Raw genomic sequence first — 25,339 nt, forward strand, 5'->3', positions numbered from 1 at the left:
CTGATCCAGAAACAAGGTGCTGTAGATGGGGAAGCTATCTGGGCAGCCTAAGATGTTAAATCCTAAGATATATATTGGTAAGAATTTGGGGAAACAGTCTCAAATATCCAAGTATTCATTATACTGAAGGAGAATTGTAGCTCAAGAAGGATCTTAGTTCAGCACAGGATTCACAGGATTCATAGGATTAATCTCCTGGACATCCTGGTGTGGTGACTCCGTGCACTACCCCTTTATGCCAGGTACAGATCCTCCTGAGGACAGACTATCAATCTTCCCATACAAAACTGTTGCTTTCTTCTTGAGGATGGCAGTGTTGTGCCAGATGATGGTCCTAGGGGGAACATCCTCATTGTTTCTGTGTCTGCTGATGAACCCTGGTAACTAAGCAAATGCTGGATGACATGCTAGATCCTTTCTGTTCACCTGGATTTGGAGAGCATGGGATATCTCTCAGGATCAGCCCCTAATGAGCTTGTTTAACAACATTCATTTTTCTCTAAATCCATCACAGAAGTGTAAGCCAGTTCTAGGTCTGTTGTGTGTCAGTAAAATAACATACATCTGAGAAAGCAATTAGACACTTGAAACAAATTTGACTTGACTTAGGAGAGTAGTGGAAATATCCAAGGCACTTTTGATTATGTACTTTCTTTTTTTTAATGTCTAATTTTCAGGTCCTTTTAGGCTTGGGATTTCATGACAATTACTACATTCCTGGATAGTTAAATCCACTCAGCATTTGGCTGAATGTCTTCTGAAGATATCCTGAAACTTACCGTCTATTGCAGCTGCTCTGTTCCAGTCAGAGTTCTGACTAGTCATCCAAGGGGACAAGGAATTCCTTTTGTAGGAGGTAGTGTAGGACTTGTTACCAGGAAAGCTCCATGTTTGAAGTTGTCTAGTCCTGAAGAGAAGTGCTGTGGCACTGCAAGTTTGAATTTTAAATCCAGAGCCTAAAGAAAGAAAAAGTGGGGGCTGTCCTCATCAGCAGTAGTATCTTCTCACCCACATTCTCCAGCACATTGACTGGCCTCAAGCCTGCTTGTAGAGAAAGCTCTAAAACAAAGACATGGATTTCTTCCTGAACCCAGGCAAAAAGATGTGCAGTTGTACTTTGCTTTGCTTGGGGTCCTCTTGCTGGACATGCCTGATTTTTCAAAGAAAAAACAATTCTTTTCTCTCCCCTTTGTAGAGAGCAAGCTGCCATGGAAATAGAAAATTTTGTTCTGTATCAATTCAGAGACAGACCATGATTTTTGCAGGAAGAGAGCAAGTGGAAGTTCAGTCCCTGCCTAGGGAGAAAGCAATAGCACAGAAACTCCCTGTGTGCAGAGTGCGATGACTTTTGCTCCAGTCCAAGACAGCAGATATACCAAGGCACAAAACTCCAGAAATTATTTGTGTTCTCCTCTGAGATTATCCCAATCAATATATAGATTATTTCTGAATGTTCAGAAGATGCATAACCCCCATCTGCTCAACCCAGCTTTCCAGCAGCAACATCCTTTGCATCAGCACATTTGCAACTGCCCAGAAAGAAAGAAAGATTAAAAAAAAAAAAAAAAAAAAAAGTGACAGAGCTCCCTCTGGCCCCTGCCTGCATCTGCCCACAGGCTTCCTCAACTGAGTTATGGTAATTACATCACTTGAGATTTATTTAATATCTCTGTCCGGGAAAAAGAACAAGGAAGTCTGGCTGTGACAAGCAATCAGAGGGTACTCAGCTGATGAGCAGCTCCCCATCATTGAGAGAGCAGCAGGAACCTTCAATGTATTGGATTTAAGTAATGGTTTGCCAGAGGGATGGGGCCCATGCCACGGCAATCAAAGCTACTCTGCACCATTAAGGAGCTGTAAGTAGAGCAGGAGGCGCAGTGCAGCTATTGACCGAGTAGGTGGGCATGAAAATGGGTTTAGGTAACTGTTTCCTGAGAGATGGAAAACACAAAGGAATGTTTCTCTGGCAGCTTTCTGGCTCCCTGATCCTCTCTGTCCACATCAGCATTTATATTGTCTGTCTCTCACATGCTTGTGCACAATGACCAGTGTGCTGAGTTCAATCTGTTCAGCTGCAGTCCACATAATGTTTTCCTGCTTGCATTTGTCCTCTCCCTATCTCTACCATTTAAAAAAAAAAAAACCTGAACTAACAACATAAAAAAATAAAAATAAAAATTTGCTTATATGATTTCATATCAAGCTGCCACACAGGCAGACCAAGTATTCATGCAGCTCTAGCCACTTTTTTTCTTGCTTCCTCCACCCCCTCTCTGCTGAGCCATGACTTGTACAGAGAGGTGAAGAGGAGGCACATGAATAGCAAGACTTTTTTTGTCCTTGTTGAGGGAGTAGCTAAGGGCAAATGGGCCCACACTGTGCCTTAGATAACCAGTGTCTGCTGTGAGACCAACCTGCAGCCTGACACCTGAATCCTTCTATAACAAACAGTCCTGCCAAGATGCCTGGACATATCCCAGTCTAATTTCCTAGTCAGTAGCTTGGATGTAAGCAACCAAGAGGAACCAGTTACCCACTCTCAGCTGATTGAGTCATGTGTTTTTCCTTCCTCTTTGGGTACCTGAGGAGGGCAGAGGTAGTGTCTGCCAGAGGTGATGCCTCCCATGGTTGTCCTCCCAATGTTTACCTCTTGCCTGTTGGTGGGCTCAAGAGACAATGGATCAAAACTCCCAGAAACAGGTCCTTCTGCAAAAGAAGGTGCTGCCCATCATTTGCTGCACATTGCTTCCTGTGAAGCAAAATTAGGAAGGCTAAACTGGCCTCCTAACACATCCTGACTCTCACTGGGATCTCACCAAAGTGTCTTGGGCCAGCTCTTTCTAGTGCAAGCATTTTAAGTGAGACACCTTGATCCATACCAAAGGGCCTGAATGCAGCATCCAAGTGTGAAAACATTGGCAGCTGTCCCATTTACCAAAACAGAAATAATACCCACTCACCTCTGGGAAGCATATGGAGCACTTCCGATTTATTATTTGTTTTATTTATTTTGTCACATTTATCAGCCATTCAACTCTCTGGGCACACAGCCCATACATTAAAACCCAGAGTATAACACAAAGATCTCCTCTAGCCTGAGAATATCCTTTCTGTAAAACCAGGCCTGGGCAGGAGGGAAGGATGAAAGATGCTTTACACAAGAGAAGGATGACAACAATGTATTTTTCTCCAGTTCTGTTATTGATGGAACCATTCTGAAAATGTTGGTGACATCAAGACAAGAAGATGGGAGCAATAAAAAGCATGGGGGGTGGTGGTGGAAAGCCATCCTGGAGCATGGACACAGAGACTCAACCTCTAGCCAGCCTGTCTCACACACAGGAAGTCTCTAAAATGCTCTTTCCATTATTATTTCTCTAATGACCCCATTAGACACGTATGAAATTCTGAGAAGCTTTAATATGTTGTAGACAGTTACACTGGCAAATCTGCCCGGCTTTTCTGAGGAACGGAAGGCTGCACTGATGAATGTTTTAAAGCATCCCAATGTGTAATTTATTTCCTGGAAATTAATTGCATGTGCTGGTTTCATTTTCCTGTAGCAAATAATCAGTCTGCTCCTTTTTAATTAGGTAACAACATAGATTCCTCTACTAATCATGACACGATGTTTTATGCACGTCATGTCTTTTTCTATGGGAAACAATTTCAAATCATTGTCTGGGGCCCAGCACAACTTTAAAGAGACATGAGATTATTTATGAGTGGTATTGTCTGGGTCACTGCCAATGAAGACCTTGTACACAAGACAAGCTAGAGAACCCAGACTGGGCATTGGTGCAGGCAATGGCCTCCTCAAGGAGAAGTTTAAGGAAGAAACCAAATTAAATGAAATTTCAATGGCATTGGAATGATGTCAGACCCAGGTGTGTCTCATCTTGCAGGTATTCACTGGTCCCTGAGCTGAGCTATTCCACTGACATTAGCCAGATTGCATAGACTGGATCAATAATACTTTTGGTCCACATGAAACTCAGCACCTTTGTCAGCTGTTCCAGCTGGAATGCAAATACCAAGTTCCAGTTGAGACCTAAGTTCCACCTGCCATTCAGAGGCTGCAGGGTCTGCATGGACACACATACATCGCAGGATGGGGTGGGGAAAGCCACTTCTGCTGATGATTGCAGAGAAGAGCTAACGGGCAACAGCAGCTGCTACTTAAAATTTTCAAACAGGCTGAGAGAGTAAAAACTATTGGCCTTGACATCCATTCATTACTTGTAGCAAAACTCTAATTAAGCAATAGTGTTCAGTCATATTTACCCTCCACTGGGCTACAAGGAACCCATATTTCTACTGAAATACATGCTACTGAAACAAAACAAATCTATCAGCAAAAAACGCTGCTGGAGTAAAATGTAATAATGATATCATAGCTATTAGACCGTGAAAACCTCTGCCACAAATTAATCTGCTAGGGAAAAGTTTGTTGGTGGGGTTTCGGCTTCCTGCTGGGAACACGTAAAACCCTCACCCCTACCCGAGACACCGCCGCACCTGCAGCCTCTGCCTCCTGCCCCTGGAAGTTCCCGTGTGTCACAGGACCCGCAGCGGCCGGTGGGAGCTGGAAACCCGCCTGGAACACGCCGGGGCGCCGAGGCTTTGCCGCCTTCCGGGTGCCCCTCGGCGGCGGGGCCGCGTCCCGCAGGGCCGGGCTCGGCGGGGCTGGCGCGGGGCTCGGTGGGGCCAATGCGGAGCTCGGCGAGGCGGGTACGGGGCTCGGCGGGGCCGGTGCGGGGCCGGAGCGGGGGTGGCGCGGGGCTCGGCGGAGCCGGGTGCGGGGCTCAGCGGGGCCGGTGCGGAGCTCGGCGGGGCCGGAGCGGGGCTCGGCGGGCGGGCCGAGGGCGCAGCGCCGGCGGAGCCTCCGCGCCCCGCCCCGCGCCGCCCCGCCCGGCGGAGCTGTCCGCGCCCCGTGGTGCTGAAGCCGCAGCGCCCGCCCAGCCCCTTCCCCGCCCCTCCTCCCTTCCTCCCCGGCGTGGGCTCTCGCAGGCAGCCGGCAGCTCGGGGCATCAAAGGTTGGGAAGGGCTCCATTCCTCGCTTTGATTCTCCCCCTCTCACCCCGCCTTTTTGCTTTTTCTTTCTCTCTCTTCTTTTTTTTTTTTTTTTTTTTTTTTTTTTTTTTTTTTTTTCCTCAAGCTGGGGGAGGAAGAAGAGCGCGGCCACGTCCCACCCCTCCCTTCCTGCAAATCCCCGCTCGCACTGCAAACAATCTGCCTTCCCCATTGCATCCAAGGGAGATAGCAACAGCAACATCATCACGGCAAGCCGGATGGCAGAGCGGAGAGGAGGCTGCTGCTGAGGGAGGAAGGCACACACGCACACACCAGCTCGATGTTGCCAAAGCGGTAGGAACCGCACGAAAAATAAGCCATGCTGCCCCATGTGTCTGGCGCATTGTGCTCCATCCGAGCCTTTTAGGAGGAAGAAGAGAATTATCTGCTTCGGTTTTTTTTTCCCTGCCAGCGAGAGTGCGACAGACTTGCGATGGTTGAATGTCAATGCCTGTGAGAGAGAGCAACAGTCAGAGCAGGAGGAGGACAGAAGGGGAGGAAAATGAAGGTGGGGACGGTGGAGGAGAGAAAGAAGGAGCCTCGTCCAATGCATCAAAAGGAGGTCCCTGCAATTGCTGATAGAGCCCTGACCGCCTCGCCATCCACAATGGTCTGTACAAGCTGCCAATGCGTTTGATGACGTTCCTGTTTTGTGAAAGGAGGAAAGGAAACGTGACCATGTAAGATCCACGTTTCCCCGGTCAATTACATGCGAAGAATAGATCCGATTTCGACGTGGGTTTTTGGTCCAGGATGGTAACAGTTTAGGGAATAATACAGCCGCCTTCCCTCATCAATTTCGCCCTGATATTTTTTTTGTGTGTGGTCCAGACAGCTGCTGGAATAGAGAAGGTCAGAATATATAAATATATATAAAATATATATGATATATATATTATATATATAAAAATATATTTGTCTCAGTACATCTGGGATTAAGCTCATTGAATGCTAATTATTTCTTTCCGGACTTTTAATATTTACAATGAAATCTTTTAAAGGCAACGGTAAAATCTGAAGCCACCTGGGAGCACAGTGTTGAAAACGTAGGGTGTTTTCCCACAAACAATGTGAAGGTCTTTTTTGTCAAAGAGGCAATTTTGATAATAACAACAGCTACCAATTTTGCATTTTGATAGCCAGACCAGCTGCTATTTTGTCTGGATGCACACCGGGAATCGTGTGATCGGGTTTTATTTTTTAATTGAAAAAAAAAATTATTATAAAATAGAAGAAAAAGGAAAATTACTTGAGATGCCAAATACTGTCGAGAGAACCATATTCTCTCTCCTCCCCACACCCACCGGAGACGTGGACCCTTCTTTTTTACATGCTTAGGAGTTGCGAGAGCTGATCGGGGGCTTTCTCCCGAGACCGCCGCCTGCGCCCCTGGACCCTCGGGCGTGGGAGATTTATTTCCTCCTCCCGCTGATTTCTAAGCAAACTTGTGGAGGGGGGAAAGGATCCCTCGGCAGCACAGAGTCGGTTTTTTTCCTGGTGTGGATTTTTTTTCTTCAATCGCCGTCCCCGCCGGGTCGCAGCGGGCTGCCGGGGACTCGGCCCCCTCGCCCTCCGGCTCTGCTTTTGTGCGTTCCCCGGCGGCCAGCGCAGCCCCCCCGGCACTGCGGCCGCCGCGGAGCCCCCCCGGCCGCGGGGCGCCCGGCTCCTGCCCTTTTCTTTCCCCCGTGCCCGCCTGCCAAGGAAAGGCACATGTTAATACCACCCGGCGCGGGCATTTTCTGCTACTGCTGCTGCGGGCTCCTCCGTCCGAGACAGATGTTGCGAAACCAAGGCCTCCTCAAGTGCCGCTGCCGCATGCTCTTCAATGACCTGAAGGTCTTCCTGCTGCGGAGACCCCCCGCGCCGCCGCCGCCCTCCCCGCCGCCGCCGCTCCCCATGCCCGGCGGCGCAGAGGCGGCGGCGGGGGCCGCACCGCCCGGGGGGCGCGGGCCCGGCTGGCGGGCGGCGGGCGGCGGCGGCGGCGCGGGCAGCCCGGCCGCCGAGGAGTGGGGCAGCCCCGCCGGGGAGCCGCCCGCCTCCCTGCCCAGCAGCACCTCCTCGGATGACTTCGGCAAGGGCAAGGCCGAGGACCGCTACTCGCTGGGCAGCAGCGTCGACAGCGGCATCCGCACCCCGCTCTGCAGGATCTGCTTCCAGGGGCCCGAGCAGGTGAGAGACCGCGGGCGGTGGGGGCCGCGGCGGGGCCGGTGGCAGCGATGCTCCGGCCTGAGGGACCCGGGGCCTGCTGCTGCTTGAGGGGCTGTCCTTGTTGACAGCCTGGAGCCGAAACCCAGAGGGGCTCTGCCTTCTGCCCAGGCCCCGGGCTCCAGATTTCGCATCTCGGTAGTGTTTCCCAGGGAGGTGTGGGGTATAAGTGTGCTCCGTCCTTTTCTGCTTCCCGGCAGCCTTGCCCCTGGCACTCATGCCCAGCCTGAGAGCCGTACAGCCGTGGCATGGCAGGAGGGACATGCTGGCACCTTCATGGAGCAGAGCACATCTCAGCAAGGGAGGCTGTTCCCTGCTTTGTGGGTACCTAGTCGCAACGATTCCAAAAGTGATGCAGAGGAGGAGTTTAATGTGCTCTTTGCTTTTAAAAATACAACTTGAGTCTGTACAAAACACGTGGCACACGACAACCCCACTTCAGTGTTTCCCAGGGGATGGCTAATAGGGATTGTGCAGGTGCTCCACTGCTCCCGTGCTCCCAGTTGCACTATCTGCAGGAGAAACACAGCTAGCTGTGATTGTACCTGCTGAAAATGCAGCCTTGAGATGCTCCATGGTACAGACTGAGGTTAGGCCAGTGAAGTTTTCTCTCCACCACACAGGAGAATGAAACAAATGCAACCATGGTGGAATATAAGATGCCACCCTGGAGCATTATGCTCCATATTTAATGACAATTAAAAGCATCTCGTGTATTTTAGGGCCAGCAACTTCCTTGCAGAGATGTACCCAGCAACATTTGTACCTAACATGACACAGCTTGCAGGTGCAAGGAAGGCTGTAGACCTCCTCTTGTGAGATCAAGCCCATATGTGCAGATAACCATTATAACTCAGGATAATTCCATTACCTGTCATAATAGGAGATCCTTGTATGAAAAAGGGTTGCCAAGTTCAACTTGACTATTTCCATTTTGGGCACAGATTCTGGCATGTAAGGTGATACATTGAAATCTTATGCGTTTTACTCCAGGTGTTCTTTCCCCTTCATGGACCTGCGTGCTCTGCTAAGGAGAAAACCAGTGCTCATTTGAAAGTGGCCATGCTTTGGCACATGCCCTGCCTTTCCCCAAGCTGCCAACATCTGTAATGCAGTGATTGTGCCTTCCCTTATGTTGGTTTGAGGGATGGTGGTGATGGGTGCTGGAAAGTGGGGAGTGGGCTTCTATTCTTCCTTGCCCCCAACCGATCCCAATATGCACAGCCCTGCTGGATGTGTCATACCAAGGGTTCCATAGGTCCCAGCTCAGTGCTCAATGGACTGTAGCCTTCTCTAATGGTTTAAGCAGCTGGCAGACAGCTGTGAAACACAGCTTTCACCACAGGATTTCAGATGGAAGTGGAGGAAATAATTCTTTTTTGGAGATACTGTGCACCTTCTTCTCTTGCTTGTCTTGTCCCCATCTCTTCTAAAAGTTGGAAGCCATGCAATTCACTTCCTGAGAATTTACATTATTCCACATTTCTAGTACTCTTCCCTGGCTTGCCATTCTGCCTGTGTACACAAGACGTAGGCACCTCCGAGATTGGCTTACGTGTCAGAGCAAATAGAGCCTAAGCAGAATTAAAAGGTAGCTTGCTTCCTTGGAGAACATTAATGCTTGAAAATAATTGGATGCTAATTTTCACTCTGAAAACCAGTGTAGGTTGCATTGTAAAAGTGAGACTGTTTGCTGACCATCTGCCAGCCTACCTGAGTGAGGAGCTGAGCAGATGTGACTGGCATCTCATAACACTTTCACCAGGATTTCTCTTTTTTGATTCTCACAGTTTCTGACCAATACAATAAGATATTTGCAGCTGTATTCTGCTACTCCTCCTTGAGCAGTACCTTATTCCACAAATAATTTTTTTGTTCACTGGCACTGCTTGAGGAGTATTTGAAACCTTTGCCCCTGCAGCAGCTGGGGAGTACAAGTCATTATGGAGGCCCAGACTGTGGGGTTTCAAAGCACAGCCAGATCCTGACACAGATTCCTGGAAGTACAGTTCAGAATAACTGAGCACTGAATTGGTGCAGCTGATGTCAAGACCTGCAGTTTGGTTTATTTGGTGCTTATGTCAATAAAACTCCAACAGGGCTAAATCCCAGATTCTTTGTTCCTTTTTGTTATGGTGTTTATTACTGGTTTAGCCTTTATTTCCCATTTTTTTTTTACAGCTCAACAGCTGACCAAAGACTCTTCATATTTTGGACCCTCACAACTGCAAAAGTTATAGATGCACATTATTCTGTACCACCCCTGCCAAGATCATGATGAAAATTTATCTGCTTGGAAACAAAATATAATTGCTATTTCTTTACTCTGCTGATTAATAACAATGACAGATCTAAACAGTATTTTATTTACCTGTCAAAACCATCTGAATTTGCTGCAGCTGTGGGCAAATTTTCAGGGCTGCATCACAGTAACAAGAACTAAAGCCTTCATTATAAACTGACTGTTAGGCGCTCTAAGCTTATTTACTCAGATAAAATGACAGTGAGTCTCCAAAAGATGTTTTAATCCTGTTTTGATATAAAGAAAGCCCAGCCAAAACAACAGCCAAAAAGGTTTTTCAGTAATCTGGCTTTGCAAGTAGGTTTTATTTAGTATCTAATGCAAAATAAAATTGGTAGGGATTTTTGCTTTAAGTTCATGATTGCCCAACATGCATGATACTTCAGGCTACTGAATTGCTTATATTTTAAGCTCCTCATGTTGGTTTGTGGTTCTTATGGGCAAGCTGATTCTTCCATTTAAAAATGTGCTGAGGACCATAGGAAGGAGGAAAACACATTATTGTGAAACTGTTCTGATCCTTGCGTGTTAGTCAAGAGAAACCAGGGATGTGGGCAAGAAAAGAGTGGATCTGATGACCAGGGGATCACAGCATCTGGGCTCGTGTTTTGAGGGCATGAAGGGCAAACTCTGCTCAGGTCTGACAGTTGAAAAAGGCAGCTGCTTTCATTGAAAATGAGAGCTAAACATGGTTGAAGCTGAGGGACTGAACTCAGCTCTTGGCAGTGGCATTTCCTTTCAGGGACTTGCTTGGCATTTTCAAAGGTTTCAATGACTGAACATCCTGCACCACTGTGTCAGCAAATTCTGAGACCCTGGGTTGAGCAGCAAAGCTCTGGGGAGAAAGTGAGGAAGAAAAATGCTGAAGTATTTTCTTCTGTTTTGGTTAATGCTTAATGTTTGTAGAATTTTGTCTGCTTTCCTGGATCTCTGACAATGTTCTGCAAGAGGAAGAAACTAAGATGAGCTCCTCTCTGACAAATGTTTTACAGTATTTGGTATGGTTCCGAGCTGAAAGCAAGTCATGGGGATTACCAGAAAAAGACATGGGTGAAAAGTCCCTTTGCATCAGGGGATAAACTGTTAGCCCACGTCACAAGGAGTTAGCTGTACTGTGGAGTTTAGGGTCTCAGAAGTGGTGCTTTCAGCTGTGCTGGAAATAAATAGAAAGCCATTCTTAAATGAAACTGGGATAATTTGGAAAGCCATGTGTTTTGAGATTTTTTGTTATATTGTCAGTTAGAGTGCGTGCACGTCTCTTCTTACCTATCATTTTCAGTCTGCATTTCTCTTTCTCTTTTTGGGGGAAAGATGCTGGGAAGATGGAGATTTGAAAAGTCAATAGTGGTAGATTTAGTTGGCTATGGAGGATCAGAGAGATTGTAGACTCTTACCTGCAGGCTAGTAGCTTGGACTTAGCTCAGTAGTCAATAGAAATGCTTGGATGAAGACTGTTCTTCCCACCAAATTTCCTGCTAGACTTTTGGGACACCAGTTCTTTAATATGAGAACATGAAAACCTTCAAAAAAATTGGAAGGGAAGATAACTTAAAATGGATATTGAGACATGCATTTCCATGTGAGATGTAACTGGGCTGTGGAGCTCCCTGCTGCAGGACAAACAAAGAGCTAAAGTTTAAAGAAGTATTATAAAGCCACGCGATTATTATGAATACCTAGAGTCGTCACAATTAATGATAACACTTCTTAAAGTAAAATTCATCCTTCACATTTGAAGCCAGTCTAGAGATCAGGGTAGGACTGACTTAGGAGCAGGGCCCTGGGGCTGGTGTCTTGGCCCACAGCTCCTGTGCCTGCCCAGTGAGATCCACCCCTGCAGGTGCATGTCTGGATTTCACGCTCATGTAAAGTAATGTCTTCAGTGTGTAGGCACCTGCCATGTTCAGGACTCCTCTAGAATTAAAGTGACCTCAAATTATTCATCCTGGACTAACACACATGCTTGGGCCCCTGTGTAGGTTCAGGGAATGGTCAGTACCACTGAACAGCTGGTCATTGGCCTGTGTTACTTGAAATATCTGGTGAGAATGTCAACTTCTTCCTGGTACAGACGTGAGCAAAAAGCATCATCAGCTACCTGCGTGGTAGGGTCTGCAGAGAAGGCATGAGCTAAGGTCAGGAAATACTGCTGCTATACAGACTGGGCTCTCAGCAGCACAGAGGAGTGGAGGAGGTGTCTGGGATACCTGATTTCTGATTTGCAATGTTGCAAGATTGAGGAAAATGAAGTACTAGAGTGAGACAAAGAGGAAAAGAGACAGTTTTTGTCAGAATTCACAGCACAAGTATGATAATGAATGAGTGGAAGAAGAAACAACTGTGCAACCAGTATCACAAGCATGTCCAAAGCCCAGAAAACTTGCAAATATAGATGTTGGTGCTTCACAGGTTCTGTCCAAATTGGCTAGACCATCAGGACACTGTTTTCAAACATGCTGAATCCCATGACAGTGCAGGCTTCCATCCATGACCTTTTCATAGGTGTGTTCCCACAGGATTAATTTCTTTGCTGTTAGAAAGAGAATAATTCATTAGAAAACAGCCAGTCCTGCTAAAACTGAAGAATATGAGATGCTGGAATGCAGCCATTTGGATTTCAATCTATATTTTGTAATTTGTGGGAGAAAGAAAGAAAGAGAGGATGCTTTCTGTGACATTCAGTCCATCTCTCTGCCTTTCCATCTTTGAATCTTAACACCTCTATAGCTACCTCTCCTCTTTCACCTGTCCCAGGATGAAATCTGCACTGTGCAGGCAGAACATTTTTGGTTTTGGCAAAAGCTTTGCTTGAGCCATCAACTGAATGGAGCCCAGAATGTCATCTATTTTAGATTTAGTTGCTGTTGCCACACAGTTGATTGGCAAAGCTCCCATTAACTTCAACAGCAAAAGTATAGGCATCCAGTAGCAAGGACCTGACCCCTGTATTTCAATAATGTTGTGTGCACAGCGGGGTTTCTATAAATAATAGTGAAAGCCACTAATCTCATTGACTTTTAATTGCTCTGGAAGACAAGGTTTTCACCTTTTGTGCCTGCTGAAACTCTGATGCCTGACCCATTTATTTCAGTGCCACTAGCTAGCCTGAGCAGCAGTTTTTCTTTTCTTTCACTTTTCCCTGTATAAAAGACTTCATGAAGGAACTTGTCTATGTGTCACTGTTTCTTAAATATACATTTCAGACCATGATTAACAGTGGCTGATGTCAGTAAGTGACAGAACAAGCAATGCAAAAGCTTGTAGATCCATTGTTTGCATCTGTAGAGTCACTGTTATTTCCACAAAGGCAACACTTGCCTCTGGAAGGGCTCTGTTCATACAAAACTGAATTGCTTTTAGGTTGTCTTTTCAGCAAAAGTTCATTCTCAGCAAGGGCCTCCTCTGTGGCAGCCTTTTGCTCACATTGGTGTTTTTGCATTCAAGGCTGGCCCAGTCCAGAAGTCAGAAATGGTCGTGCCAAAAATCTGTGATACTGTGTGTCCTATGTGCCTGCTGCATGTCTCCATTCCTCCTAGGCCTGTAGTAAGATAATAAAATGTACTGCAATTGTTAGTGGTCCATGTCTGTGGCCATCCCATCCCTTTATTTATTATCTGGCTGCCACAGGAATAAAGCCGTGTGATGGTGTGAGCTGTTACAGGTTGTGCTCATCAGCCCTCCTTTAAACCTATTGGCTAATGACGGCCACATCTGGCTGAGAGTGGAGATCTGAAAGGCATCAAATTCCTGTATGCTTCATGAAAACTAGCTGGGTGAAGAAGAGGAAAGCTAGAAATGTCCTGCTGAGAGAGAGATTATAGCATTATCTGAGCTAGACACTGTAGAGTCCGTGGAGGAGAGAGCTTCAGATGGAACAGCAGCTGTAATAGGAATGTGTATCCCATTAGACAAAAAAAGAATAACCCCATCATGATATGGTTTCCATGGGAAACCAGACTTACAGAATAGCTTGTTAACTTTTTATCTTTCTCCTTTTCCTTTGTTAATCAGAATTGCTTACCTAAAATGAATTGCTTGATGCCGAAGACTTTCTTATCTTCCCCCATCTTTTCACAACCTACCTTTTATCCTTTTCTGATTTATCACTGGTTACAGTAGAACAGATTACACTTTTGGTAGTGGAGAGTGATGAGTGATGACTTTCTTCTGGTGAAGAAAGTAACAGCAGGACCTGGAAACCTATGTAGATAATAAATGGACTGTCCCCATGGCCCTCTGTGAAAAGTGATGAGATAAGGCAAAATCATGGTGGGCAAACTGGTTCTAGTGACAAGGCCCCTCTACTGAAATTGTCACACATCTTCTGTCATGTCATTTCTTGTTCTTTACACTCTTGGGTGGTTTTCTCTCACCTCCTCTTCCTTCTTTTCTTCTTGGCCAAAGTCAGTTGACACATCAGAGCTTGGTTTCACCCATCCTATCTGTCTCTATCTGCACAGGTTCTCCTATGGCCTTTGAACCATCAAATCCAAGCCTCCTCTCTGTGCAGCTTGGAACGCAGGTGACATCACTCCCAACAGTCACACAAGCTCAGCTTGCTTCCCTGGCTGGGGAGTGAGAGATGGTACAGAATGGGAGAATGATACAAAAAAAAAAAGGGTTTACATATTATAATTTCCTACATCTAGTACCTTGTGTTTATTGTAGGAGTCAGGCTGTGCTTGGGGAAAACTTTGTAAACCCCATGGAGGATGGGGCAGTTGTATCTTGAAGGGATCCCTGAGAAAGTTTTGTCTGTAGAATAACTTTGCAGGGAATATCCATGTTAGTTGGAGAGCTGGACTGTCAGACATACTTTTTTTCATGGAGTCACAGACATAAGCAAAACAACTTTGCAGAACATGACAGAGAAAACAAACTTGATATTCAGCCAGTTTGGAGGTCAAGCACTGCTATGGCCCTTGTGGTTTCTTTGCCATGTTGCTCTCAGCAGCCGGTTACCAAGGTCTGCTTGATTGACAGTGTGTTCATGTTTAATGTGAGGCCATGAGGTCACCTTTCCCATGCAGAAAGTATGTGCCATTAGCCCAGAGGTCAGTCAGTGCTAGAGGCACCTCCAAGGCTTGCGGTGCTCTAAGCATTTGGAGGTGTTTGCAGTCAGTCCTGTGTCCACAGCCTCTGTCAAGTCATTCCTTGGGATTGCCATTGTAACCTCTGGTACTCTGTGGGTTTAGCTTCTAGTTATTAATGTGTGCACTGCCCCCCAAGCCTGGGGCAGTGCCCTCTACCTGTCCAAGATCCTGACAGAGCCTGATCTAGCCAGTTCTTAAGGCTGGGCATAGTTGGAGAACCCACCTTTCCTATTGACACTCATTTCTTCTTGCCCTTTCCATTTTTTCCCAATAAGTAAGTAACTGAAAGTATTTTCCAGTATTTGCAAGTAAACACAGTGAAAATTTATCCTTTCAGGATTTTACAAGTTTAAGTGACAACTGAAGCCATAATGCTGCTTCTTCTCTAAGCCAAACAATCCCAACTGTGCCTTTCCTTTTATGATGTATTTTCTAGAGTACTAATCATTCTTGGTGTTACCCTTACCACATGGTCCATATTTTGCTATAAAAGCACTGGAGACAATCATCCAGCTGAATCCTTGTCAGTGCCTAGCAGGCAGAAAGGTTTTGAATCCTGCTTAACAGGTAGCAGAAATCATCCATTCCAGGCTAATGTTCGCCCTCTTTATTTATTCATTTATTTAGGGAACAGCAGATGATTATTGATTGTTACTCAGCTCATGATCTCCATGTCCTTCAGAGCTGCTTCTTGGCCAGTCCTCCACCCTGGCTCTGTGCAGTTGGCATTAATGCACTGGTGGAGGAGCTGCATTTGGCCTTACTGAATTGCATCCATTTTCCCCCAGTAGCAGCCCCTTACAGGAGGGCCTGCAGATGCAGTAAGCATTAACTCTGTTGCATCTTCAGATCCTTAATGACTTGAGCTCTTCTGCCTTGCCTCCTGAGGGGAGCTGGAATGAAAAGGCTGAAAGAGCAGTTGTGCTTTTCTTTAAGGATCCCATGAGTGCCACAGGTAAGATATAGCTGGGGCTGGTCCTGCCCACTTATGGCCATGTGGAGGAAGGGTGAATGGATCCTCATTCCTTCAGTTCAGGTATCTGCTCCCTGCCCCAATTAAAGCCACTCTCAGCAAGGCTGAATATGATTTTCCTGACAGTTTCAGGCTGCTAGCCAGTCATGCTTGAAATGTTGCCCACACCACCCCTCCTGCTTCTTCAATCGCTTTATGGATAGGGTGGCTCACATTTCCTCCTAGCACCTTCTTGTGCTAGCACTGTCACTTGGGGCATTAACCCTACACCCAGTTTGAGCTTATGTTCTCTCATATCCCAGCTGTGTACTCGTGTTGTGTTCATTTGCTTTCTCTAGGATTGCACAGACATTTGTTCAGATCCTCATTTCTTGCCTTCATTACTATGATCCTTCCCTCTCCAATTTCCCAGCACAGGCATTGTCCTGCTTCAGTGGAGTCAAAACCAAGAAGCTCGCTTCTTTGACTGGTATCTTGATGAAATAAATGGTTTTCCATGAACTTCTATGTGCATCTCCACACCCTTCAGTGTTCCCTGTCCTTACCCAGATAGATCCTGTGTAGTTTTTTACTCCAATTCTCAGCGTTTGGGAGAGCTAAAAAAAGCCCATGTGGAAGGATCTGTTGAAGACTTAACACACAGCATCAGCGCTGCAGGAATCCTGCTGGCACTTCACCCACATCACATCAGCACCTACCCTGGCAATTTCCTGCAGGTGCTGAACTAAAGCTCAGTGGATGCTTTGCACTTCCTGCAAGTGCAGCGCCATGGGCTAAGCCTGCCCCTCCAAACACCCCAGTGTTTTTAGTTTTGTCAGTCTTCTTCTCTGTCTAGTGTCTTGCATGACCTTGCACTGTCTGATGAATTAAGCACTTCCCTTTTCTTTTTCTCCTTGTTAAGCACACTAGGACCTGTCAGGGCTTAAGGTGCTGGAGAAGTACAAGAATATTATTATCCCATTCCAAGTGATATTAAAAGAACATTAAGATGGATCAGATGGGCATTCAAGAAAAGTAGGCAATAATAAAATACTGTATCAGAGAGAAATAGCAGTTAGGTAATTAAAGAGAGGGTTTCCACAAGAGGCAGAAGGAGAGTTATGGGTGCTTCTGGCCTCCTGACCATTCTTTATTTTAATACTATGATAACCTTTACAGGTTGTCAATATGTCAAACATTGCACCAAGAAGTGAAGCAAAGGCTTTTCTTGCCCTACAGAGTTCACATTTTAGGACATAAAACCCCAATATTTCCTTAACATTGAAAAGGCAGGCATTCTTACAAGATTTAAGGCCAGAGGGAGTTACTGGGTTAGTCTAGTCTGAACCTCTCTGTAATAGCAGTGAAATAAGTTCCCTCAATGAAATTCCTGCTTGAAGCTTAATAGCAGTGCAAGGACTGGAGAAGAAATATCCCTTCTTGATTTTCAGGTCTCCAACAATGGGAAATTGTTGGAGTGCCCAAGGAGAAAATCCAGGGAAACAGAGAACTGAAACTGTCTTTGCATATCAACTTTTGTCTTTTCTGTCACAGAAAGAACTGTGTACTGTGTGCATCCTTAGAAACCAGCTTCAAAAACCCTTGGGCTAGCTGGCAGAGAAGATTTCCCTCATGGAAGAAGTTCTGTATTTGAAGGCAGTTTTATTCCACATCAGATTAAAAGCCAGAAACTTTCAGCCTGGAAAAATACTCATGGGATTCAGCTAGTTAGGAAAAAAACAGTTCATAGCCTCCTCTGACATATGAAAGCAGAAGTGCTGTCACCTACATTTAACCCACATCTGGAGAATTTTCTTCATAGATGGGATAGCTACCTCATTTCTAAGATAAACATTTTTAGAGCCCCCATAGCCTGAAGTGAGGACTCTTTCATAAAGTCCAGTTTGCAATACTGTCATGACCTGGCCCAGCTGATCATGTTGGGTCATTGTTATTAGCTTTCCCACTCCTTATGATTTATTTCTTGCCCTTTTTGCAGTCATATGAAATCTGTGGGAGAGTTCTTGGCCTTCTCATTCTGCAGCTATTAATGAGATTTCCTCTCTCATCTTTTTCTTGGTGATGCCAGACAGGAGCTTCATCTCTTTGAAGGTGTGCTCAGGCATTCAGTGCAAATGTCAGATGATGGTGACAATTTTGAGTTATAACTCATGTCAAATAAATTCACTCAGCCTTAGAATATTTTAGGATTTTAGGGAACCTCAAGAGATCATCTTGTTCAAGCGGATCTGAGCAAATCAGATCTCCAGATATCCAGAGCTGGATAATTCCAAGGACTGTTATTCCAGTCATGTCTCTGGATACCAGATTTAATATTTACCTCCCTTGTGGTAAAAATGTGTGTGTGAGGGGTGTATTTTTGATTTATAATCATAATTTCATGTGTTTCAAATAGTATCTGTTTCCTCTTGCAACCATACACCTTTGAGAAGAGTCTGGTTTTATTGCTGTACCATGAGGTGGCTGAAGACAGCAGTAAGATCTCCCTGAAGCTTTAAAGTGATTTTAGGAGGAGCTGTGCAAAAGAAAGGATTAAATGTCTGCTCTAACTGCCCTGTGTGGAATTGGACAAGGGCTGAGATTTGTGTAATGGTAGTCAGATAAATACCAAGAGAAAATACCTGCCCATCTATAGCTTGTAGAATGAGAACAAACATTGCTAATAATAGCAAAAGCTCAGTTACGTGTCTTTGTCATAGCCAGGACCCTTCTTGATCCAATAATCACTAAACCTCAAGGAGGTGATTCTATTTCAAATCTGAGTCTTACAGAAATACTGGTTGAAGAAAACCTTGATTGAACATGAATGGTTTTTGTTTAAATTGAACAGAAGGCTGAGCAAAAAGAGATCTGTAACTAAGGTTTGCAACTTTACAGAAGCAGATTTTGAAAAATTATGAATCTGTAAAAATATGCAATATAGCAGAAATTTATTATACGTTGTCTTATTACTACCAAAACAGCCATTAGTCTCTTCATAACAAACAAGCATTCTGTTACAACTGCTGCTTTCAGGAATCTTACAATAATTCTCTCTTCTACAGGCCATTTTTGCTTTCTGCCTTCAATTTATTTGCCTGGAAAGCTGTTTAAAACCTGTCCCAAGATATGTTTTAATAGAAATGAAAAATATTCTCTTCTCTCTCTCTTACTTGCTTTCCTAAGCATCAGTACTTATCCGTGTCAGTTCTGTTTATAAGTTCACAAGATACACTCAGTGACATTTAAACTTCTCTGTCAAATCCAGCCACCTTTGATAAATAAAGGGCTGCAGAACTCCTAAGCTCTTATGAGTTGTCTGAAAATGTGTGGCTGAGTGGGGCATACTCCCCACACTGCGTTTGTGATGCCATGGAGGGGAATTGTCATAAGGGGCCCACTCCTATTAGACATTGAAAAAGCCACCTTACTACCAGGTACAATTCAGGGAGAACATCCACAGTGTTTGGCTCCATTGCTCCGAGACCTTCTAGTTCTGCTTTTGTCTTTGCTTTTAATTCTCTTTACAAAAAGGCAAGAAAAAGATCCATCTGCCCGCAGATGTGGAACTAGCAAGTTTGAAGTTAATACTGGAATATTTCAGAAAACTGTACATTTGGGAAACATAGGGACCTGTATAGTAAAAGTTTTAGAGGCTTCTCCACTGAGCCCAGTCCAGGATCTGTTATTTTAGTCAGCCTCTTTCTAGGGCACTTCACAACAGGGTGGTTACACACAGCCAAATGGTGAGACTTGCCCTTCAGGCAGCACACAAAGGGAGGATGTTGATCCAGCCCTACCTGGGACTGCTTGAAAGCCTGAAGAAACAGCTTTGGTAGATGGCTGATGGCAGCAGCTCTGTCTCAAGCCTGCAGTCACTCCATCACCGCAGAAAACTCAGCTGGAGCGGAGAGCCAGGTGATCAGGGGAAGGATTGTAGTTAAGTGATCATGACTGGCAGGGAGAATATCAGAAATAATTCTGTGCAACTTAATAACAGGAGGAACTTAGATCAGAGGCATCCAAAGTGCATCTGTCAGTAGGAAAGCAAACTAAGCTGCAGGGACTCTTCAGAAGTTCTTATTGCTATAGTAAGCCGAAGGAGATGCAGAAGCTGCTACAGGCTTATGGATTTCCACGGAGCAGTCCAGTAAGCTCACATGAGAGATTATTTGCAAACACAAGGCATACAAATGTGTGTGTTTGTGTAACTGAGCTGCTCTGCCTGTGTTTAGGAGGATCAGAAATGTACGGGGTAAAAGTTGTGATCTCTGAAGGTGGCAGGGTTTCTACCATAGCATGGCTCTGCTTTCTGTTTGTGTTGGATCGAGTTATTTTTCTCTGTAATGGATGTGAGAAGGCCTCTGAGATTGGGTTTCTGTGATGAAACAGAAGATGGAGCGGGATGTTCTCGGGACAGATGAAAGCTGGAAAACACATGCTCTGCTTCTCTGATCAGCACAAGGTTCTGTTGCATGTGATGGAACCTCATTCATTCATTCATTCATTCCTGCAATCCCACTGCCACCAAAAAAGCCTAATGGCATTCATCAGCTCCTTGCTTCTTTGCATCCCAGTTCTGCATTGCCCCATTTTGTATGTTTCCTTCCCTAGGATTTATAACTTCATCCCTCTCCAGGTGGTATCTCTCCAATAGGGCAGTGTAACTGTCTTTTCTTACCAGATCATCTTTTGCCCCCAAGCACTGTGGGTGGAGCAGCAATACCAGCCCTCTTAGGCTACAGGGGAGATTTTCACCTTCTCTAACTACATTGTGAATGTTCCCAGTTTTTCAGCATGCTCTGCATTTTGGCTTGATTAGCCTATTTGTTCTGTTGTATTGCAGAGATGAGGAGCAGTGCTTAGGCACAAGAGAGTATGTTCTCTCTGTATCCTGTAAAATAAGAGAAAATTAGCTCAGCTGGAAATGAAACAACTTTGAGTTCAAAACTCATTTTGACTGACAACTGTTTTGCATTTTTGTACAACCATCAGTGCAGGCCAAGGTCTTTACCCCTGTGTAAATGCTCCTAAGGCCGTTAGCCATTTGTATGCCAGAGATACTGACAAGTCAAAAAGAGGCTGTACAAATCTATGGAGATAGGGAAAACCATCAGGATTTCCCTCCATATGGCATGCCCTATACATGTTTGGAACAAATATGTAACAAAATTCACCCCAAGTGCCATTTCTGAGACTGCCCTGTCCACATGGCCAATACTGTTTGATACCCTCTGACACAGCTTTGCCTGTCATGGCTGGGTTGCAGCATGAATAACAGCCCTTCCTATGATTTAGATCCTTTCAAGGGAGAGAGAAGGAGTTTTGCCAGATCTCCATCTACCTATAAATGCATATGGCATAACTGCTGGGACACAGCTGAACTCACGTGACTGTCTTTAATCTTGTTTCCTTTTAAATCACTGTGTCTACATTGCCTTGAGCTGTTTTTCTTCCCTCCTGAAATGTGCGCAGCAGCATTGGCATCAGTATCTCCAGTGCACTGCTCTGCTTCTGGACTGCACAGCCTTCAGGGCTCTCATGAGATGCTCAGAGGGCCATGAGGGTCAGGGTCCTGGGTTCTCATCAGCACATCCGTGGCCTCTCTGTCTTCAGTGGTTCTGTGTGATTCCCAGGCAGCAGCCAGCTGCAAGCACTGCTGCAGTGTGTGAGTGTGTGCTGATCCCAGCGCTCACTGCTGAGCAGGGACCGGCTGCACATGTGTTTCTGGCATGGTGGGAGAAGGCAGATGCCACGTGGCTGAGCCAAATTGGATTGAGGAGATTAAATGGTCATTTGTGGGTCACGTTTTCCTGCAGAGGGCAGATTGATGCCATGGTGCACATCTGGGCTGTGGAGCAGATGTAGCAGTTCCAGCTGCTGTGAGGCACTTTCCTGGAGGACTCTGCTGAGCACATTATGGGGCTGCGAGCACAGCACACCAGCCAGGAGCTCTCCCAGCTGAGGAGAGCTGCTCTCTGCTGTTACTGGTACATCTGTAGTGAGAGATCTGCACTTTTCTGTTTCTCCAGTCGTGTGTGCATGGCACAGCCAGTGCAGTGTGGTGATTTGCAGTGTATCACACCTGTACTGAATCACAATAGCTCACAGATCAGGCCTCTGTGTCTTGTGGTTTTTTTACAATCCACTTACCAGTGTTCTGTAGCCATCCACTGAAAAAGATTTTTCCATCTGACTGGTCAGCTGTAAGTTCACCGGGTCATGAAAGCAGGCTGACCTGGAAAGATCCGAGATATGAAGATGGTTCAGAACTTGATTTAGGCTTGAACACTTTCTGACACTGAGGTGTCAGGGCTGTGACTGTGAAACAGTAGTGAGCCCTTGGTGGATAATGCAAGTGGTAAAGAAAACTTCCTGGCCATGTCAGAACATAAGTAAGCAAATGGCATAGTGTGATTTGAAGGAAAACCACATTGGAGAGGGCACCTCTGCTTTCTGCAGAGCCAGGTTTTGTCTTTCTGCAAAAGAAAAAGAAGTAGAATAAAAGGTGTGGGGAACTGAGCAGCTAACACAGTCATCTCAGATGAGAGTTACCTCAGAATTAGCAAACCCCAGAATTCACAGTCAGGGTGGCAGCTGGGTCACTGGATAACAGGCCTCAGCCCAGGTAGAGGGTCAGTCTCTGGCTCTGAGAGGATACATTTAGAATATTTCCCCCATTGGGATGGCTTGGCTAGAGGAGGTTCCTCTTCCAGTTCAAGTGAATGAAAGTGGATGAGCAACAACCATGGATCTCAGCTTCTCGTCTGAGCTTTGTAAACAAACTGTGATTCTGGGCACATCACCAAGGTGGGACACAGCTCTGAATTGCAGACACCTCAATGTGAGTGTCACAATGTAGGTGTCTGCATGTGGACTGGGTGTTTAGGCAGTGAAAAATCAAGAGCTTGAGTCATGCCCACGCAATGATTTCTTAGTGGAAAACATCTTGAGGTAGGTAATTGTGCCCCTAGCGAATGCAGGAGAGCCAGACACCTACATTTGCTCCGCTGACTCACTCCCAGGGCTCTGCTGTCAACATTGACTAGACCTTCATTGATTATACAGGAACCAGGGCATCCAGTGCACACAGAGCTGCTGCATCTACATGGAGTACGCAGGACCCTTTCATGCCTCCATAAAGCAGACTGGAAACCTTCACTTCTAGGAATGCTTTAAGGAATCCTTGCTCATCTACAAAGCACTTCAACCTAGGTGCTCTGCAAATGCTGAGTGTTCACGTTATTATAAGTAAACAGGAACTCAGAAATGCATGCACAACACTGAAGAGAAGTAAACAGATGGGAGAAGTTGCCAAGTAAGGCCACGCTGAAGTGATGAGCAAAAATAAGTGTTAGAGACAGTCTGACATTTTTATAGCAAGACAGATGCAGCCAGGATTTGAAGCATATAGCAATGAAATGGGGTCAAGAAGGTGAGCTGCCTTTTCTTGGCCAAGCTCTTCTCCTGTTGGGCAGTTCCTTCTGTGCTCAAGCAGCAAGTGCTCCTCACTGCTGGCCTGGCTAATCAGGATAATCATGGTGCAAAATAGCTCCAGTGGACAAGGCAGGAAAAGTGATATTGTTTGTGGTGAGTTGTTGTGTGGGAGAAAGGAGATTTTAAACACAGCCTTGAAGTCACTGAGTGACACCAGCACTGGGCTGACTTGAACTGACAACTGTTAATTACTGAGAAAAAAATGACTCACTAAAAAACAGTAATTGTCTTGCATCTAATAGATGACTTACAGTCAAATAGAATGCTGCAGTCTTGGCATGGGGGACATGCATAATGTGACAGACAGCCTGCAGCCTCACATATCTTTTACAGAAATGGAGTTCAAAAGTTGCACAAGACGTGCTGTATTTTAATTAACCAAAGCCCAAAAAAGCTGCTCTGCAAACCCAGGCAGAAACTGCATGAGGACACCCTTCTCTTGGCAAAACACTGAAAATCTAGTACAGGGCATCCTGAAATATGTACAGGGCTTGCCAGTCTGCTGTTGCTAACAGCAAAACTCCTCTGGCTTCTGAAAAGTTGTTATTTTCCATTTTACAGCGTCCAACTGGAATTGCTGCTGGAAGCTCCTATGGGGAGGGGAGAGCATCAGCAGAAGGGGTCTTCACAGAGAAATAGTGAAAGGGAGCAATTCTTGGGAAATGGTGCAGTGGACGTGTGACAGGCACTTTGAAAATTCATGTGTCTGTCAGAATTGATGAAACTATTTCCTGTTGCTGTGATAAGAATGTATTAAATATTTGTCTGGGTTCACACAAGCATGGATTATAAGAAAAGCTCTTGTATATTAAAGGATTACATACTTTATTACAGTATATGCTACATAAGTAGTACTGGGAACAGTTCTCACATGTGTCTGTGCTACAGGGGAACAGTAAGCAAAAGGCAACTTGTTTATGGTGGTCCTAGGTGTAATTTGTATGAACCAACATGGTTTTCCCATTTTTGAAATCCAGAATGATCTTTTCACCTTCATAAAGTGGCCAAAGTCAGTCTGGAATCTGATGGTGCTGAGGCTGTCATCATTTGGATGTAAGTGGCTCCACCACTCTTCTTGGGCATGGGAGAACAGGGGATGTGTCTCTGGTCCTCAGATCACTTTTTATCCTTCAGCAGGTCATTTCCAATCTCTGTTTTGGGAGGGAGAGTTCAGCAGACCTTGGCTCTGAATCTCAAGATGCTGGGCCTATTCAACAGACAGAGATGTCTGATGGAAAGCAAGGCACTCAGCATCTCTGCAAATGGCACCATCAGTTCAATGCCATCTTTATTTTTTAAAGAAAAAGTTGGCTTGGTTGACCCTTGAGTTACTGTTCATTATTTTCCCATGTGTATGTCAATAACTCCTTGTTATTGGGTCATTTCTCTTTGTAAAGCACTTAAAGTACAATTCAACACCAGTGTGGGACATGCAATTCCCTGAGACGGTGGTGGCCTCCTGTTCACTTCTCCTTCTCTTTTTCTCACTCTGCTGCAATCACATGAAAGTTCCCTTGAGCTTTTGCTTAGCTGGCTCACCCTTGACTCTAAATAGTAATAGCCTTAATCCAGGGGACTTCTCTAATCCTGGGGTCAGAGTGGGAAGCATGAGTGATTGCTCTGAGCAGCAAACCCATTTATGCAAAGTGTTTCACTCTCTGAGCAGCATCGTTCAGGAAGGATGAGATTAGGAGGATATCACTGGCAAAGTGACTAAGAGATTTATCTTATTCATAGGCTTGGCTTGTACTTAAGGAATTTACATTATTGGGATTTTTAAAAAATCTGAGCTGGCTGAATCTATCAGTCTTCCAGCTGTGTCATAGATATTGAAGGCTTGTTGTTTCCTTCCTGGTTCCTACCTTGCAGCACCTACACATTGCTCCCACTGCTTTCTCTTATTGCTCTTCTACACCTATTTCCATGTGCCAGGAGTACCACAGCCTCCCCCAAGTCCCTCAGAGATTATCATAAGGCAACTCAGTGTCAAGACACTTTGCCAGGCATTCAGTCTGTTTTTTCTTTTGCTTAATTAATTTCTTCATTATTTGTCTAGTTAATAGTGTTGGGAATGATTAAGAAAGTTGCATGTCCCTCTGACACTTATATGTGTGAATATTTATAATAAAGAAAAGTCAATGTCCTTGAAGCTTCTAAGTCAATGATTCCCCTCTGGAGCAGGGGCTGGGATAGATCATAGTATGGACATAGATATTT

The 25,339-nt window shown here is 45.3% G+C and overlaps 1 protein-coding gene across 2 annotated transcripts in view; it reads left to right on the forward strand.

Annotated features, from left to right (window-relative positions):
* Nucleotides 1–4,942: 4,942 nt before the first annotated feature.
* Nucleotides 4,943–25,339, forward strand: part of MARCHF4 (membrane associated ring-CH-type finger 4) — a 96,709-nt gene continuing 76,312 nt past the window's right edge. Inside the window, exon 1 of one of the 2 annotated variants that reach the window (XM_074548716.1) lies at nucleotides 4,943–7,242. In XM_074548716.1, the coding sequence (XP_074404817.1) occupies nucleotides 6,784–7,242 (459 nt within the window). In that variant the 5' untranslated portion in view covers nucleotides 4,943–6,783. The remainder of the gene's footprint in view (nucleotides 7,243–25,339) is intronic. The other variant, XM_005485267.4, reaches the window with a different exon arrangement.

This window comes from Zonotrichia albicollis, chromosome 10 (assembly GCF_047830755.1).
Source record: "Zonotrichia albicollis isolate bZonAlb1 chromosome 10, bZonAlb1.hap1, whole genome shotgun sequence".
In the NCBI taxonomy this organism is placed as follows: Eukaryota; Metazoa; Chordata; class Aves; order Passeriformes; family Passerellidae; genus Zonotrichia; species Zonotrichia albicollis.